This window comes from Engraulis encrasicolus, chromosome 19 (genome assembly GCF_034702125.1).
Source record: "Engraulis encrasicolus isolate BLACKSEA-1 chromosome 19, IST_EnEncr_1.0, whole genome shotgun sequence".
Classification (NCBI taxonomy): Eukaryota; Metazoa; Chordata; class Actinopteri; order Clupeiformes; family Engraulidae; genus Engraulis; species Engraulis encrasicolus.
In genome coordinates this window covers 28,932,619-28,951,858 of record NC_085875.1, presented here as the reverse complement: position 1 = coordinate 28,951,858, position 19,240 = coordinate 28,932,619, and the positions used below count along the sequence as shown (strand labels likewise).

The 19,240-nt window shown below is 44.2% G+C and overlaps 2 protein-coding genes across 6 annotated transcripts in view; one reads left to right on the top strand and one right to left on the bottom strand.

The window, feature by feature from the left end:
- letm1 (leucine zipper-EF-hand containing transmembrane protein 1) overlaps nt 1-7,491 on the bottom strand; it is a 46,426-nt gene extending 38,935 nt beyond the window's left edge. For all 4 annotated transcript variants that reach the window (XM_063184047.1, XM_063184049.1, XM_063184048.1 and 1 more), the window contains exon 1: nt 7,072-7,491. In XM_063184047.1, coding sequence (XP_063040117.1) covers nt 7,072-7,150 — 79 coding nt within the window. In that variant the 5' untranslated portion in view covers nt 7,151-7,491. The remainder of the gene's footprint in view (nt 1-7,071) is intronic.
- A 1,716-nt stretch (nt 7,492-9,207) lies between these two features.
- nsd2 (nuclear receptor binding SET domain protein 2) overlaps nt 9,208-19,240 on the top strand; it is a 33,752-nt gene continuing 23,719 nt past the window's right edge. Inside the window, exons 1-7 of one of the 2 annotated variants that reach the window (XM_063184045.1) lie at nt 9,208-9,372; nt 11,527-12,419; nt 14,165-14,324; nt 14,466-14,617; nt 16,459-17,193; nt 17,685-17,894; nt 18,256-18,324. In XM_063184045.1, the coding sequence (XP_063040115.1) occupies nt 11,550-12,419; nt 14,165-14,324; nt 14,466-14,617; nt 16,459-17,193; nt 17,685-17,894; nt 18,256-18,324 (2,196 nt within the window). In that variant the 5' untranslated portion in view covers nt 9,208-9,372; nt 11,527-11,549. Of the gene's footprint in view, nt 9,466-11,526; nt 12,420-14,164; nt 14,325-14,465; nt 14,618-16,458; nt 17,194-17,684; nt 17,895-18,255; nt 18,325-19,240 lie in introns of both variants that reach the window. The other variant, XM_063184046.1, reaches the window with a different exon arrangement.

Genomic DNA, 19,240 nt, shown 5'->3' with positions numbered 1-19,240 from the left:
AGAATGTCGCTACACTACAATAACTTTAATAATTTACACATGCAACATAACACGCTGTTGTAGTTTACTATTATTGTATTATGTCTTCTATTCTATGTTAAATGTTCAATGTTAAATGTATAAACGGCTATCTATTATTTCATCACTTTATTGTTACTGGTTCATCACTGGTCCATCACTGTCACTCACCAATGGTAAATGCTCAGTTCTTATTTATTACTTCATCACTTTACTGTATTGATCCATCACTGTTACTTGTCCTGTCTTGCACTTAATGTCAGTTTGTAAATGTAAGTCTTGTGCATGTCTATGTCCTTCCTGGTAGAGAGAGAAATATAATTCCAATTTCCTATATGACCTGTGCATATGAAGAAACTGACAATAAAAGCTGACTTGACTTGACTGTTACACTACAAGAAAGATCATCAAAGTGTGGGCTGGGGCCACTGGTAGGCCTTGAAAGTATTCAAGAGGGCCTTGAAAAATAATTTTCTGAAAATCTAAATAATAATTGAGTGTGTGCATGTTGCTGTTGACTATGTATTTGAGCTGTGTTTTTAATTGGGTAAAAAGGTTGGCCCCAATCATTTGTGAAAATTTCAAGTTGGCCCAAAGTTGCAACGCAGCAGGTTGGGAACCCCAATACTACAATAATAGAAAAACGCGCAACAGAACCTGCCATTACACTACAATAACCCAGTAACATGTGCAAGACTGAAAGTGCAAAAGAATGCCGTTACACCACGCAATAAGACAGTAAGTTATACATGCAACAAATCATGCCGTTCCACTGATTAATAACACAGTACACAACACATTCAACAGAACCATTACAGTACAGTGCTTCCCGCTGAACTTTTGTTAGTCAAGTGGATGTGGGGGATAGTATCAGACACGTCGGACCCCCCACCTTATCTGGTTAGTGCTGAGGGAAACCCTTTACCTGGACACAGTAAGAAAGTTAAGCCGACCATGGATGCCCTATCTAATCCTCTCTACCCCCACAATAGCTCACTTTTTCTTCCTCTATGGAACTCTCTCTCTCAAATATAGATTTCAATTTGTCTTGTGTCAATGACTGAAGCTGGGTAGTGTTTAGGGTGCTCAGTTCGATGCATAACCAACAGTGCATGGGCACACAAGGGTAGAGATATCATTGGGTGATGACAGCACTGGACCTACGGCAAATGGAATGTATGGGAGGACTTGAATCTCACCCGACCTGGCCACACTTAGTAGATTAGTACTGGGCTTGTTTGAAAATGGCGACGACGGGCTAGATCTGTGGGTGGCTAATAAGCCGAGAGCAGGATCAGTTAGGGGATCACTACTCCGCCAGAGGACCTAACCTGCTGACTGTGGGTGTCTAGACTGTAGACCAGACCGCAACTGCATGCATGACATGTGCAGGGTTTCTACCAGCACTTCATTGCTAGGGTGGTCACCTTGACAAGAAACACCTAACTTACCACCTTGACTAGGTCCCCTGAAAAGATTTCATTTTGTGGATGCAATTTCTTAAAGTTGCTTAACCAAAAAATATATATTTTTAACGCCCCACCACCTTGACCAACAAAAATTCTGAGGGAAACAATTTGATCACATTTGAGCTGACCTCTCAACTTGAGCTGACCTCAAGACTCTGTCCGGGGCTGACTCTTGGCCAAATAGGACAACACCGGACGGTGTATCGCCTTTTTCACCCTACACTGCAAGCTGTCCTGCCAAGGCAGTAGAATGTGCTACACCTGGAGTTTAGAGTCAGGGCTATGCTATTAGTAGGATACTTTGACCAAGTCGCATAACTCGGCGGAACACTGCTTGACACTTGGCCAAATAGGCCAACACTGGGCAGCTCATGGCGGTGGCGGTTTGAAATGTCAAAAGATGCTCCTGACTGATCCAACCACGCACTTGGATGATAGCTTTTGGATATGCAGGTCTTTTATAAATGAAACATAAAACTTTGTAAACAACATAAACTTCATCGTGTGACTTTTACTTTCCCTTAGTACCGTGTACGCGTGTGCGAGAGAGAGAGAGAGAGAGAGAGAGAGAGAGAGAGAGAGAGAGAGAGAGAGAGAGAGAGAGAGAGAGAGAGAGAGAGAGAGAGAGAGAGTGCAGAGAACTCCAAAGGGGCCAAAGAACATACTGCTGGCAAACCTTTGACCATGTTCTCGTCTCGCACTAATCTGATGAATGAGCTGTGTGCAAACTAGCTTTAAGCTGTGCTACAAGTGTGAGTGCTAGTTCCTTTATGGAATCAGGCCCAATGCCTTTTCCAAGAAGACACCATTGCCACAGCCAAACGACTTCCAGACACACACACGCGTACACAGACACACACATCTGTGAGCTTCAGGGTGTGGCTTTGTGGCGCCAAGACTGTAATTCACACACAAACTCGGTCATCCTTACACTTCCTGCTTTCTGAAGCTCCGTTGCCACAGTAACAGCCAAGTGGAAAAACACTGCTTTCGTGGCATTGGTGAGACGGCTGAGCAAGGGGAAAAAATGGTGTGTTTCCCAAACTAACTGGAGATCTACAGGAATATCAAGGATTGAGAAATGTCGAGTCATTTTCAGTCAAAAACTTGACTTCTTGAGAGAGAAAGTTCAGAAGTTTTGAAATCTTGAGCTGAGTGTGTTTTTAAACCTAACATCAACCTTAAGTCAAACCTCCTAAAATCTAAAATGATAATACTTCTGGACAACTCAATCTCCTAAAAAAAAACCACTAAATCATTCAACAGCACTACAGGGTGGGTAAGGGCTTCCTTGAAGTTAAACTAGGTCAAGTTAGAGGGTAGACTGCAGGACTTTTCCTCCCAGAGGAGACCGTACCAGACAGAAAATGTCATGACAGAAATGACACTGTTCCAGTTCCTGAGCCAACACGTGTGTGTGTGTGTGTGTGTGTGTGTGTGTGTGTGTGTGTGTGTGTGTGTGTGTGTGTGTGTGTGCGTGTGCGTGTGTGTGTTTAGCCCGGTCATTTAGACAACTCTACACATCATACGTCATCCCTGTTAGATTCATACTTTGAAATTCTACTTGTATATTGTTTTTTCTTGTCTGCTACACCTTATAAAACACCATCTTCCATGCCATGTCAACCCAACATGTGCCCAAAAATAATCCTGTGTATAAAGTACACGTGTGTATGTGTGTGTGTGTGTGTGTGTGTGTGTGTGTGTGTGTGTGTGTGTGTGTGTGTGTGTGTGTGTGTTTTCTTATCAGGGTGAGCAGGCTTCTTTCGGAGTGTGACGATAACACATCTAAGAAAAGGGTCACTACACTGAGCTCCACTGAAGCGGAATACCGGTAGTAAAAATGTTTCACGGGCACCGTGGCTAAAGCACAGCACCATTATACTGAAAACCCAGGTTCGATTTCGACCCGCGGTCATTCCCCCCATCTCTCACCCACTAATTTCCTGCCACCATATTCAACTGTCCTATCTCAACAAAGGCTAAAAAGCCAAACAAAAAAGAAGAACAGAAATGTTTCAGATGATTCCACACTCAGCCCTGTGACCACCTTCACACATAGATTCAGATGGATTGGAGATGAGCCACACAGGGACAAAGTCAACAGGGTTTGCACAACATGGTGGATAATAGGCCTACATCAAGGAGAAAGGAAAAGACAAAGCCATGCATGTTTCACCATGGCTGTCACAATGAATAACTAGAAATGTTGGGGAATATTAGGAGGCTCAACAGGATTTTGGTCACTCTGGATATTCATGTTGAGACAGCTGCACAGCCAGAAATCAAATTACTGTACATGAGATTGGCATGATACTCAAACAAGACTTTCATTCAACAGATTAGAAACTGCTGTCCACAGATGTGCTTCAAGCCAGAAGTCAAATCCAAACACCATCATCTTTCCCAATTCCACTGACAAACTGGTACACAGGAAAGCAAAGGTTTTAAATTGTCCATAAAAAGGGCATTAAGACTTAAATGACCCCAAGTGCTAGACACTTGGCAACACTTTCAGCATTTGTTACTTTCTGATCGAATGAGTCCAATGTTTTTATTGTAATCATGAGGTAATGGTATATTAACATGCATAATCAAGGTATACTCAGTATGCCACTCAAGGGTCGACCTAGCAACAACCCAACAAGCTGTGACATACTAGCCAGTGAGCTGAATGGTCTGGCCAGTGGCCACTAGCTCATTCGCCAGCATATGAGGCTTCGGGTGGGAGTTTTACTAACGTCAGAGAGAAAATACACAAAGAGGTAGAAGGTCAAATATATCATTGCTGACGTTGTACCAAGGATTTTCAATATGCTAACAAAGATAGATCATACCACGTTTCACCCATGCAAGAGTGGGATCAAGTCCAGTCTCCTAAAGGGGTGTGACTTTCCATTTGACTCCATTCATTCGTCCAAGTCTCCTAAAGGGGCGTGGCTGCCATAAGATTGCAACTTAGAACCTTACGTCATGTGGATTTCTGGAAGAAACTCCTAATGCATTGTCTCTACCTTATCGTCTCTGTTTCTACAGCCGAACTTTGACAGCTGACTGACACCCATTACACACATGGCCAACCCGGCTCACTTGCCACCCCTCAGTAGACTGCCTCATTGGCTCCATCTCAGTAAAGAGGCTCGCTCTGATAAGCTGAACTTAACCTGCGTGCGGTCCAATGGTAACCATGGACCAACGTCTGTGCCTATGCACGCACCATCAACTACATTGCATGCATTCAGGCGGAACAATGCAACTTGTGCAACCTTACCCAGTCATAAGTTAACATGTTCAGGTTTAGAACACAGTGACACAGCTGAGCTGGCTCTTAACTACACCAAAGAAGGAATAACAGAGCATCATAACAGCAGTACCAAAAGAAAGCCTGCAAGTGCAAACCATTAACGAAGATAAAGAGTTTGTAAAATGTGGTACATAGCTTGGTTGATTTAGCACTAACAGCTTTGAGAGCCGGTTGAGAACGTACAGTATTGGAAGTACACTAGTCGCAGCTGAGGCCAACTGCTCATATGTGCCGAGGTGGGTTAATGTTTACCCTGTACTGGGAAGGTGTGAAGCCAGTGATTTTAATGTGATGGTTTAGTGCTGCGGTGCTGGTATAGCTGCTCCAGCTGTTTGAGTCAGTCATCACAGCAGAAAACAGAATCATTATCAAGTTCAACAGATTCCTAGAGCGCGCAGCACAATGCATCATGTCACAATAAACAAATCAAAGCACAAGACTAATTTGTCCAGCTACAACATACATTTCTTTGCATAAGCCACATAATGCCAACATGACCTTGCTTTACATTTCCCCCTGGGATCAATAAATGATACTCTACCATCAAAATGGTTGTTAGAAGCATATTGATGTCGAATAAAAAAGTGTGATGTCTTTTTTTGGCCATCCTCAAAATGGTTGTTAGCTCAGAGGCACTGCAGGATGCTCTTTTCTGGGGGGGGGGTGACCTAGAAAATTCAAAGGAATCACAATACTCAATAAGTTAAACCCTCCTAACTTGCAGATGATATATTTTTGATTTAAACAAATGTAAGACAAAAGCAAGACAGCAAAGCGCCTGTCTGCGATGAATTGGGTGAGAAACACTGCCATCGCAGACTGCACTCGCCTCGCCTCAGACAGTGGGGAACTGAGGTGTCCTCAGATAACCTCGCATCGGGTGACGATGTTTCAGCAAGCATTCTCCCTCTTGCACAGAGCACGGAAACACGTCGTATAAACAATTGTCACAGCAAAGTAATTCTCCATGTCGGTCTTAAAGACATTCTGTGACACCACAGTCGGTATTTGAGCACTCGAAAGTCTTTAACACAAACAGCTCATATCATTTCGCAGCAGTTTTGTTTTGGAATCACAAGCCTCGATAGAAGCCAGTCTCGTCGAGACAGCATAGTTCTAGTGAAAAACATTCTAGATCGGCTGTTACCAGGTGGAATAACGCCAATATCTAGTGTCGTATTCGTTTAAATTTTAAACCATAATATTAAACAACCCACAAAAATGTTCAATTATGGAGTAGCATCCAATATATTTAAGGCTAAAGCAGATCACTGTGCACCATATCGGAAAAACGTCAAAGGAGTTGTCAAGCAGTTCCATAACCAAAAAAAAATGTGCCTTGAAAACCTGTGCAAAACACCTTGTAACTCCTCACCATCCGCAGATGGGGAGTCTTATGCCAGAATGAACTAGCTGCCACTTGTGTTTGTGTTAAAAATTGGTGGGTAAAGAATTTATACAGTAGGGTAGTAAAATGGCTCCTTTATGATACCGACAATGACCTAACTAACTGCGGTACTTTCAGCCATGTTGCACCAGCCCTTCTGGAACGTACTTAACACTATAATAGTATGACTAAATATATAGGGCCTTACTTGTCAAATGTGACATAGACGCAAAACAATGACTGTACGTTGGACATAAAAGACTCGCACGTGTTTACACGTTGCCAGGTACTAGGCACAATGCAAAGGTGCATGTCAGCAATGTCCACCTAGTCTCAAAAAATAAAATGAAACTTAAAAGACCCAAGGGGCTTAATCCAAAACCCCACCTCTATGACAGAATGAAAAACGGTTTCAACTGTACACAGTCAGTTTGTGGAAAACAATGCCATGTATTTCCCAAATTGAACGGTTGTTGTAGCTCACTAGTTATGTCGTATCCATTTAAGCTAGCTTAGGTTAGCTGGGGTCATAAACTTTCGGACTGCGTTTTTATCGTGCCAGTCGCTTAAATCCCTAATACCTATAATTCAATCCCTCTCTACAATGTATACGTGCTACAAACAAGTAACAATTAAAGACATTACAAGTTGTAATGCTAGTACGCAGACTGACTCATTCTTCGTTTGACCTGGACACCGTTGCCCGGTTGTCACTTCGTTGCCAGTCGTCTGTCAGACAACGCTACTTCTAGACTAGCTAACGTGTTGGCTAGTATCCCATTCCCACTGTACCAGTATCCTATCATCATCACATCAAACATGAAAAAACAAAAAGTTAATACACTACTATAGCAACGAGCATTATTGTCATAACTTGGTTTGAAAGGTCTTACCTTTTCTGAATTCGTTCTTTAATGACCTGGATGTGTGCATTAAAGGAGTCCGTGATCTCGTAAACAAAATTAAAGCCATTGTTATTCCTTTGTTTTATGATAATAAGTAAAAGACAGAAACTAAATCTATTCTGAAAAAGTGATACGGTGGCCTGACGCAATTAATTCACGATAACTGGTGCTAATGTTAGCGCCTGTCACAAAATCAAGTTGTCTCCCCATGTCCTTGCTCCCCTTCCACAGTGGTTCAAGCAATGAAACAGCTTATTGAAACCAACAGCAGTCATTTGCTTCCGTTTCTTCCACTCTTCAGTGACCAACAGAGGGAGTATTCTTGAAGTTTGGAGCGCTCGGTTGCTCAATGTGATGCCATGGAGCCATCTCAGGACAACTTTGTAGCGGTGACAGCGCTGACGGAGAAACTACAAGGGGTCCCGCCCTATTATGAGCGACAGAAACAGCAGCCAATGAAATTAAACTTTTGTGCGCGGACTTTTGGCTGCAGTGACGCGGTCTACTATACGATTGCCCAATACGGGCGCGTTGTTAATATCATCAGCTATATAATCACCTAATACAAAATTACAGAAATGGCAAGGATAGAAATTTAGAGGTGTACGTGTCCCCATACATACCCTCAAATCCTAAAATTGACGTTTGAGACAGCTCAGATGACAAAGATTTGATTTTACCAAAGGCGTTCGTATCAGGGTTGCCAGATGTTTAAAGAAAGTGTTCACTGCATACAACGAAACTGCATTTTATGCCTCAACGTGCAAGGGGCCAGACCCAATGGCGCCCCAAGGGAGCAGTGCGGCGGGGCGGTACCAGGCTCAGGGTATAGTACCTGGAGGAGGATGGGGAGAGCACTGGTCACTCCCCCCACCAACCTGACGGTTGGGAGTCGAACCAGCAACCTTTGGGCTACAAGTCTGACACCCTAGTCGCTTACCCATGACTGCCCATTAACTGATTCATATGGATGGAGCGTCCATGTTAGAGGAATGAATAAATAATCGCCATAATTGATCTTATTACTCAAATAAATTCTATATGATTGTAATTAATATTTGTTATTTTGTTACTTTGATTAATAAAGGATAAGGATACACTGATGTTTTTTCGTTATATATAGAGAGACGTTCGTGTCACATGTAATAAAATGACTGGACGGTTCAAATAAGTTTGCAGAAGTCTGTGTGTGTGTGTGTGTGTGTGTGTGTGTGTGTGTGTGTGTGTGTGTGTGTGTGTGTGTGTGTGTGTGTGTGTGTGTGTGTTCAGTCAAATCATTAGGAGGAGTTTAACAAACAAATGGCTAGAGAGTTGGTCTCTGGTCTGATCTCTGTTCTTATCTATTCTTATTCAGATCTAAATTTTCTGAACCGGTCTTTGAGAATGTGATATATTCTACTCTCTTTGCAGACCTTCACGGTAGAAACAGGTGCATGAATAGGCCTATTTCTCAACGGGGGCGAAACAGCCCCCCTGGGGGGCGTTGGGGAGCCCTAGGGGGGCGTTGAGAAGTTTCATTTTTCAATCCTAAGGGGGGCGTTGGCAAACTTACGATAAGATCAAGCTTATCATGAGGTCAATGGGGCTTTTGTTCAAAAAAGGTTGAGAACCACTGGCCTAGTATACCTACTCGGCAGAACCCACTACTCAATCGAAACTATTAATTATTTGATAACCAAAGTAATTGACCCTGCAAGCAGACAATAATGGTGTAGACTTGCTTAAAAAAGTAAAAACTAAGGCCTGGAGACAGTTTAAGTTCTGTAATTTTACAGTATTGTATATTGTGCATATAATGATATGCCTGTGTGTGCACTTCATGGAGCAGCTATAATTAGACCTATGTCTGACAAGAAAGGCTTTCTTTTCTATTCTACCCTTTATTTCTCCTCTTCAGTGTCGTTCTAACCCACGGATTCCTATTTACTCTCACTGGTGTAACCCAGACCCATTCGTTAATCATACAGTAATTCGTATCAAGGGCTCTGGTGTAATCATTCAGAGTCCTCGTATCTGGCAACCCTAAATTCATCCCGCCCTCTTCCATGACGTATTGACACCAGACCGCCTGCCTATCCTAGCCAACTAATTTCTCGAAACACGGATCTCATCCATCGAACTAGTGAACAACACAGAAATGATATTGCAATGGTTGTAACAGCAACGAGTATATGTCTTTGCAGCTAATCTCGAGGTAACTGCAGCGATGTGCTTTGGAAACGCTTTGGAGGGCAAAGCCGAATTTTGAAAAGGCCGGTTAAGCCCTGCGCCTGGACCGACCAATCAGAAGTGAGTATTTTTCGCGCTGGTTGGGAAGAGAATTTCCCGCAAGCACTGATTCGAGTTGAATGGAAGTCGGCGTCCCCAAGATGCGGCAGACAGGTTATACTGCATTAAGTTGTTGACCAAATCTTACACATATTTGATGAAAAGTAAATGATCGACAGTTTACCCTTTGCGTGATCTAAAAGAAAAGGAAAGCAACACCAGATCTTACGGTGTCGTGCATGTAGCTAGCCCGCTAGCACATCATGCCATAAGCCTCTTTATATTCAATGAAGAAGCTAGCTGGTTCTAGCTTGCCAAATGCATTGCTGCTGTTTAGCTAGCCGCGCCGAATGCGCCAACCCTTCTGCTGTGCTATGCAAATATGAAGTTTTCTAACGTATTATAAACCTTAACTGTATATCGAGGGAGAGCGTTGTTGACACTTGTTAATTTCATGCCCTGTCGTCCGAGATGTAACCGAAATGGTTATCGCTATACACGATTGTACAGTAAGCATGCCTTGTCGCTCCAAATGACTAGATCTGACTGTCAATATTTCCAGTTATTTTGAACATCTAGTTCTATCTGAGCTGTGGGTGTTTAAATTCGCACTAAGGTTGAGTTGTTTGATGTTTCAGTCTTACATTAGTAATTTGATTTCGTTTGGAAATATCCATTCAGCAATTTGAATTTGCGTCGTCCACCTGTATGCATTGGTTTAAATAAGCGTATTACTTATCTTTTCACTAAGTAACTGTAAACATGACGCGGGGAAGATCCACTGTGAGTGGTTGCTTGTTTTTTGTGCCCTGCTCTCACGGCGTTTTTTCTGCCTGGAGAAATGTCAAGTTGCCAACCTGTCCTATGTGACCGATATCATTTGGCATACTTTTAGATCATCGTTAGGGTGGTATGTAAACTCCTCCACGAGTTTGTGGAAATGGTTGGTAATGGACAGTCATTCACCAGCATTTAACCCTCAATAACGTCAATGCATAGAGATGCTAAGTAGGTACTGCATTGGCAGAGTCGCTTGCAAGGATTTGAAAGTTAGCTGCAAGCCAGCAATTGAAATGCAAACCTCAGCTGAGCCCTACCCAGTGGTTAACAGTTGGCTGACCATGCAGCATTAAATCGTCAAGGAACTAATGTTATTTAAGAATATGAATCGGGCTATAAAGCGTTGAGACTTTGTAATTCAAACCATGCGCATATCTTCCGAACAGCTGGTGACATAAGCCGCCTATTTTTTCCGTATCTAACGGCTGTTAGCAAGCTAAGTTGCACTTTAGAACGACATGAGCCAAGTATTGAAGCTGATAAACAAAACAGAGGGTAGTTCTAGTTCTAATTTACTGTTGCACAAACGTTTTTGTTACAACGACATTAAAGGTCCAGCTATTTGCATCGCATTTGCACAATCGTTCCATTCGTTTTGAACACTTTCACTTCTAGCTACATTGTATTCTATTTCTTTGCCCCATATCGTTTACGGACACGTTCTTAGGACAGCCGCACTGTTGTGAGACCAGCTGGCCACCCACTATCATGAGCGAATGGGTAGCCATCTTATCCAGCAAATTGTCGGTGCATTTCTTAATTTAATTACGCTCTATACCGTAGAAAACTGTAGAAAAGTTGGTCCCGCTTAATGTTTTATTCTGTGTTAACATATGTGGTTGGCTTCAAGCCTAACTGGGTGATGAGGGTAGGAGTTGGCTGTCACAACAACCTTATTGCAGCGAAAGGCAGTGCTGCTGAACTCACAGCATGTCTTGTGGGTCGTACTCTGCGTACTCTGTAGTCGCAGCAGGTGCAACCTCTGCTTTGAGGAATCCTCAGTTGGTTACCAGAGTCTGTGTTCTTCTCTTGAGGCAATGGATAAGTTGTCTTCATTCGTGTCCTTAGTCTGATTTAAACCAAATTCTATGGGTTATTATTTTGTTGCACATGTTTAGAATACTGTCTCTTATTCCCTTAAAAATAAAATGTTGTAGCTGTGGAGTGTACATAGTGTTTCTATTGCACATAAAGTAGGTGTTAGAGCTTTTGGATGAATCCTTGCAGCATAATTGATTCCCTCTATGTACCATCACATATTTTCCTGCATCCAGTCACAAACATGGTACAAGTACACTCCTCACCGTTGTTCCCGCCCCTGCTTGTGTGTTTCAGGATAGGGAAGAAGGCTGAATGGCATGGACAGTAAGGGAGGCTCTGTTCCCTTAATGCTCGAGCCCCGCAGTCCCGTCAGCATGAAGCAGTCCTCTGATCCCCTGGGCGGCGGTGGTCTGAAGGGCAGGGGTGAAGTGTGTGCCCCCCACCCTGACTCCTCCACCCTGATCATGGATAAGACCACCACCCAGCTGGCTGCCACGGCCCAAGACGGCGTCCTGCCCAGGAGCGTGATGCAGAACGGGCACGGCCCCGCCGCACCCCCCCACCACGTCCACAGCCTGGAGCAGCTGAAGGACCTCACCGCGCGCGTCCTCAACAACGGAGAGCAGCCCAAACACTGCAATGCCACCGGCCCACAGGAGGCCACCATGAAGGGTGGTGGGGGTGGTGGTGTAGCGGACCCCCCTGCGCCCCAGGCCCCCCCAGCCCCTGCCCCCGCTACCGCTGCACAGGACCTCGTGCTGAAGCTGCTGTCGGCTGCGAGTGGCAATACTAAGCCCGTAGCCAACGGCAGGTGCGACTCCCCCACCTGTTTTGCTGAAGATAGGGAGCGGCCGGCCAACACTATGTCTGCTGCTGTAGAGTCCACACCGGAGGAGAGGGACATGGGGCCTCCCGGACCTCGGAGGGGGAGGAAAGGCCGTCCGGTGAAGAAGAGGACAGCTCAGAAGGCGCTCGACGCTGCTAAGGCATCGCTTCACAAGAGAGCCCAGCTCCATAAGAAGCAGCTCCAGTCGCCACTGGCTGCCGAGCAGAAGTCAGGCGAACTAGCCGCGGCGGCTACCACCTCGTCCAATCACATCGCTGAATACAAAGTCTCCACCACCACTACGTCAGTCACTACCTTTGCTGCCATGGATCAAGCGTGCGCCGCTTCACATTGTAGCCCGGTAAAGTCATGGATTATTTTTTTTCCTTGCAGTGTCACTTGTTGCAGTGCAGTTGTTTTTGAGCAAGGGTACACACACACATGTACACACATGGCTTTCATGGCTGCTGTAGAGCTGTTCCGCTCACTTTGCAGTCTGTCAGGACTATAGCAACCTGCATATTTTGACTCTTATTCTCAATAATGTCCCTGTACTTCCAGTGCAGTACTCTGTTAGTAACCTAGTAAAACCATAGATTGTATATTACTATACATTCTATAAGTAAAGCCTAACGGGTCCAAAAATGTAACAGAATGGCCAATGCCGCTAAAGGTAAATTTACATAGCCTACTGTAGACAGGTGTGGGGAACCTATGTCTTGGGCCATTTTATCCGGCCCCTGATGTCATTTTAATGTTATGCAGCTTCTCATGAAATATGACTTATTTTGTAATATATATATATAAACTTTATTACAGGCTCAGGGCCCAATAGGCAGACACACAACATATACATAGAAATAGAATGTGCAGGAAAAAGAAAAGAATAATAGAATCTTAGAATATACAATTAAGCTTTCAGCAGACATGAAAAAGGTAGGGTCTGTTTTAATTGTGGCTGCCTTCAATATAGGCCTAAAGTGCAGGGGGAAATCCTGGTTTGTATTCATAGTACGGCCCTCTGAGGACTTTTATGGCCCTCGGATGACTTTGAAGGGGCCCCTTGAGTGAAAAAGGTTCCCCACCCCTGCTGTAGACGCAGCATCTGGTCTTATAGGTTGTGTTGCGTAGAAGCTGCTCCTGATCTTAATTGGTTAAAGAAAAATCTTGTATACAGCACAGAACCAACATTTTACCTGCTAGCTAAGTGAACAGAAATTAAACTGTAAAGTTAAGTTTCTATGTAGGAAGTGTTGACTGATAAACTAAATGAGAACTAGGATGTTTGAGAGGGGGGGGGGGGGTGTCGAGTATTATGCACTTAATCTCTGCTGCACTTTAAGTGGGATGGGCTGGGAGGGTCAAGCACTGGTGTCACTTTTACCTCTTTTTGCACTTTTGGAAACCTGCTGCTACTAAGTATTGTACCCCAAACACAATTTCGTTGCCTTTTTGACAATGACAATAAATTCTTGAATCTTGAATCTTGAATCTTGGAAGTTAATGTACGTTTCTGTTTCAATGACGCAACAGTGCTGAAGTTCCAACTTTTTGCATAACCCTCAAATGAACTACAGGGCTAAGATAGATTGATTACCTTAGACGTCAACATTAGCTGGTCAAAAACTCTGGCGTAGTTAAGTGGTAGACAGATGTTTGTGTTTAGATTACAATGTTCAAAGTCTGCTTTATTGTGCATTTCTACAAAACATATCAAGTAGGGCTGCACAATATATCGAAAATGTATCGAAATCGCGATATCTAGAGTGGCGATTTGAGTATGGCGAAAATGACTTAATTATCGCCAACAAGTAAATCATTTCTGTGCAGTCCAATCACCAGCTGAATATCAACAAATGTGCAAGAAGCCTGCCATGACCAAACCTACGCCCCCCACACAGACCGACAAATTAAAGACAATAAAAACGCTTTCTGAATATCGTATTGCATGTAGTTATCGCGTATCATTTTTTTTCCCCCCTCTGATCGTACAGCCTGTATATCAAGTAATCACTTACATTTTTGTCTGTCTCATGCATGCATACACAAGACGGTACGATATAACTCTGTCTCTTTTTCCCTCCACATTTCTGTTCATCTTCTCAGAGAGTTGAGATGAGACAACGGCATTCGGGCGGTCTTGCTGGGCCGGTTCACGAGCGGTTCTCCTTGGGGGACGTGGTCTGGACCAAAATACTAGGCTATCCCTGGTGGCCCTCTATGGTTACCATGGACCCCCGCTCAAACAAGCACATGAGGCAGAACGGTAAAGTCACTTGTTCTTGTCATCACATTTTGTTTTTGTTCAAATTAAATCATCTACTTCAGTTAATGTGGATTGAAAATGTTTTAACAATGTTCACTATGTATTTTCCATCCCCGCTTTTGTGTGTGTTGGTATGTGTAGGCTTGAACAGTGTGCTATACCATGTGCAGTACTTCAGCGACGCGTCAGAGCGGGGCTACGTCTATGAGAAGGCCATGGTGCCATTCCGCGATCGGCACCAGTTTCAGGAGCTGGTCTGTGCGCAGCCCTCTTCTCGAACTGACCGGAAAAAGGTACCAGCCTATAACCACATAGCAATAAGGGTTCTATAGAATGTTAGGAGTCTACAGACATTCATGTGCAATTTTCAACACTGTTCGCATTTCGGAATGCTCCAAAATACGTTTTATGTGGGATGCTGCGTAGTGCAACATTGACCGTTGCAGCAGATGCTGCATGGTGCAATTTTCAGGTTGATGAGGAGGGGATGGTTAGCCTCTGAAGCACATAAAAACTTGAAACTATTAGCATTTAAAAGCTGAGATGGAGGTTTTATTGGCTGACAGTTAGTGGTGTGGATCGGCACTGCCCTCACGATCCGATTCGATCACGATTCGGGAGGTAGTAGATTCGATTCGATTCTATTAGATCCGATTCCGATTCGATTCTACAATGCATTGCAATGCATTACATTTCTACTGAAAAGCAAATGTTCAGCCATGATGAGGAAATACAAGTAGTCAGATACTGAGCAACAATTTATTGGCTGTTTTCTGTATCAGTCTGTATCAGTCTTGCAATGTTTTGAAGTGTTTTTATTTAATTTAACATTCATTTGCTCCCGAAATATCCATGGAAGTAATTGAAACTTAAAAAAATTGCCGGATTGATTCTGGAACTTGCCGGATCTGGATCTGGATCGTCCATGCCCCGGATCGATTCGGATCGCCGAATCGATCATTGTTGACACCACTACTGACAGTACCTTTTCCCAAAAAATGGCTGAGGCGTTTAACATGCGTTTTTGCCGTTGGATTTGGCATAAATGGGTTCAGCCATAACAATTCCCTTGGCCTAGATTACACAACATCGTTCAATCAGTCCAACTCTTCCTTTTGATATTACCTCTGTTTGCATTCCTAAAGGTGATGGTGCACCGGGGAACTTTTTAAGCAATTTTGCGGGGCAACGACCTGATTGGCTCCTAGTTTCCTGATGAAATTTGTCTGCTGTTAATCCAGGCTCTCTTGTACAGTAATAGTCAGTCCGAAGAGCATTTTATCGTTTCACTGGCTTGTAACATTGCCCAAAAAGTTGCCTACTGTACTGCAGTGTCCTGTTCTCTGTGTATTGCCACAGTTTGTGATGGGTTTTATCCCCATAAAGATTTTTCTGATTAAAATGCCATACTATTGACTCATCTGCCTCCACTGTCCTGGACGTTTCCTGCTACATTGACTCAGGATGCTTTTGTGGTCCACTGGCACAACAAGAGTCAACCGGCTGAGCCAAATGTATTAACTTTCTAACTGTATACGTTGTTGTCACATGCATGTTAATAAAGGGGGTATTTGTTGGTTTTTTTTTTAGTTGTTTCTATACTTTTTTATCACCAATATTTATTCAGCGCAATATTTTGCTACCCTTTACCATTGACCTTAAGATTTTACAAGGAAGTTATGTGAGTAGAAAAGAACAATGGCTGAATGACTGGAAACATTTGTTTAAACTCTTAATCAAATATGCCAAATGCAATCGGCACACACTAAAGATGCCAAAAACGTGCATGAAGCATGGCTTTTCATTATTTCATAGTTCTTCCAATGCATTGTCCCATGAGGTAATGGCGTGGGGTTTAGCTTTATTCACTCTTGCTGTGGAGCATTCAGAGGTTTAGTCATTGAAGTCTGAGAGCCAGGTAGAGTTAATGGTTTAAACTAGTCTATTACTAGACTGCTTCTGAATATTTTAAGGATGACGACACATTAAAGGAAACAACATTGTAGGAATGGGCATGATGAATTGATCCTGGTGTAATAGTTTGCCTTGATGTAGCAATAATTGAACTTGCCCATGATGACTATCATTTGTTATCTGACCGATTACCTGACGTATGCATGTGTTCCATGTTCAGCTTGTCGGCGTGCCTGAAAAGTTCAGGAAGCAGTGGCTCGTCGGCATCTCCCAGGCGACGGAGGCCCTGGGCATGGCCCTGGAAGAGCGCATTGGCTTGTTCGCTCGGCGTTACTCGCTCGGCGCCCATCCGCTGACGCCCGGAAGACCGCTGCCCATCTACGCTGTCGCAGAGAGGCAGGACCAAATGTCCCCACGCCTCGACCAGCAGCAGCCCCAGAAACAGCACCTTGGCTCTGCCGTCCAGCCGGTTCCAGAAGCCAGCGCATGGAGTCCCGCAGGAAGTGGCACCCTGCAGGTTTCGGTCACTGAAGGCAGCACGGTCATTAAAGAAGAGGCCAATGACGTGGTTTTGGTGCACATCACATCCCGTAGGCCCGGGCAGATGGCCGCGACAAGCCCGATGTACACCAGCACACCCTTGGAGCACAACCATGCACAAGTTCAGAAGCAGCAGCAGCCAGAAACGCACATGCCACTCTTTCGCCCGCCAGTCCCTGCCTTTAACCAGAGAGCCCTTTCAGAAGACTCCAACGACAACAACAACAGCAGCACTTCGGTCCTCAAGAAGGGCCCCGGCAGAAAGGCCCCGAGGGCTGCAAAGGTCACCAAGGGGGTAAAGGTTAAATCTGAGGGTAATGAAGGTCAAGTGAAGCCCAGCACACCTGTGGTGAGGAAGAGGAGAGCGAGGAAGGCCTCGATTCCCCAGGGAGAGGCCACTCCAGCCCTAGCTCAGGTGAGGGTATGCACACACACACACACACACACACACACACACACACACACACACACACACACACACACACACGCTTTGTCTTCTCATACTGTGGTTATACAGGCACACACACACTCATAGTCTGATTCTGAAAGGTACACTGTGTAAGATTGTTGATTGTTTATTCCCATTCACTAATATTACCTTTTTCATGAATACTTGCCACCACCGTCAAATTCTAAGTATTCATTATGACTGGAAAAATTGCACTTTTCATACATGGAAAAGGGGGGATCTTCTCCATGGGCCGCCATTTTGAATTTCCAGAAATAGCCATTTTCAGCTGCAAACTTGGGCCATATTAGAAAATATTAGTTTAATACTTAGTAAACTTTCATGAAAAGAAATTTGGCTATAGGCAGTCCAATTTCAATGAGCAGCATAGTTGCAGTACCTTTTTTGACCATTTCCTGCACAGTGTGCCTTTTTAAGTAGCATGTCGTGTGTTTTAGGAGACTACCAATGCTGCTTCCAACCTCAAACCTCCGACGACGGAGCCACCGAAACGCGTCAGGAACGCCTCAAGGCCCATGAAGGGGGCAAAGGTTGAGCCAGAAAGCACCGCGGTTGAGGTCAAGGCCAGCACACCACCTGTGACCAAGAGGAGAGGGAGGAAGGCCACAGTGGCTGCTCCCATGCCAGCTATACACACGCCGGCTAAGGTAAGCTGTGAGATTCACACAGCCTTGTCTTAACCCTCACGCACATGCACCATCCCTGCCGATTCCAGCCTTGAAAATCAATTTTTCCTCACTTTTCTATTTTGGCCCTGCTGTGGACAAGCGGTAGGGCACTCGTCTACCATGCGGCTGACCCGGGTTCGATTCCCGGCCCGGATCCTTTGTCGGCCCTTCCCCGTCTCTCTCTCCCCACTCACTTCCTGTCACCACCTTCACTGTCCTATCATAAAGTCAAAATACCACACAAAAAAGAATTTCACAGTCATAACATAACAGGTAACCCCACAAAGAGTGAAAGAAAAGTTTTGAAATTCTGATAACTGTTCTGCCAACTCCTCCACAGAAACACCAGCAAGTGAAAGCCATCGGCACCCCAGAGCAGACGAAGTCAGAAAAAGCTGCTGCTGCTCAGGTGAAAAATGCACACACATCCATCATTAATGGCTCCCCTGGTTAAGATAAGGGAGAAAAAGCCTTCAAATAAATCCAGTTTCTATTGCGGAACTATGGGCGTGCTCTGATAACATTACAAAAAGTGTAACCCTCAGCTCACTGACCCCTCCATGAATCACCTGTTCCACAAGTAGTGCACCCCTAATATTCCTGGCAATTCCTACAAAATTGAAGGCGATTGAAGGAATGCGTGATCTAATCGATTGTGAATTTAAAAAAAAAAAATGTCCAGAAAGTGTGCACAACTCCAAACTTTTTTTTACAAGATCTTCGAGTGTGAGCGAACAGATTTATACATTTCTTGTAGAAAAGCCTTAGTCTAAACTGTATTTTTTTTTATTTTAGTGGGTTAGCATGACACATATTGTAGCCTCAACTAGGCCCGGGTCGGTACATGTATTCGTATCGAACCGACCTCGGTACGGGGGTCACGGAACGATACGCGCATTGCTACGGAGAATACATTCGATACGCTATGAAATTATTTATATGGGAAGCGCAGCAGCTGTTTGTGGCGCGTGAGAGAAGAGTTCCGCGCAAGCAAGCACTTTGCGTCGGAGTTCTTTAATGTGTATGGCAAGAACACGTGTAACCACTGCATCTGTGCACTCCCGATTGGTTTTGCCATCCAAAACCCGCCTTCAAATTTGCTACGCAAAGGTAGACTTCATTATGCATTCGGCTTCATGCGAGCATGAATGGGGAGACAGGGATTTGAAAACCCACCTGCGTAATATGTCACTGAAGTAGTATTGAAGTAGTATAGTTTTCAGTTCATCACCTTGTGCCATGTCGAGCAGTTTGTCTACTCGTGTTTGACCGTTAAATAGTAGTTTAAAGTCTTTCTAAATCGATAGACTACGTTGCCGACAGCC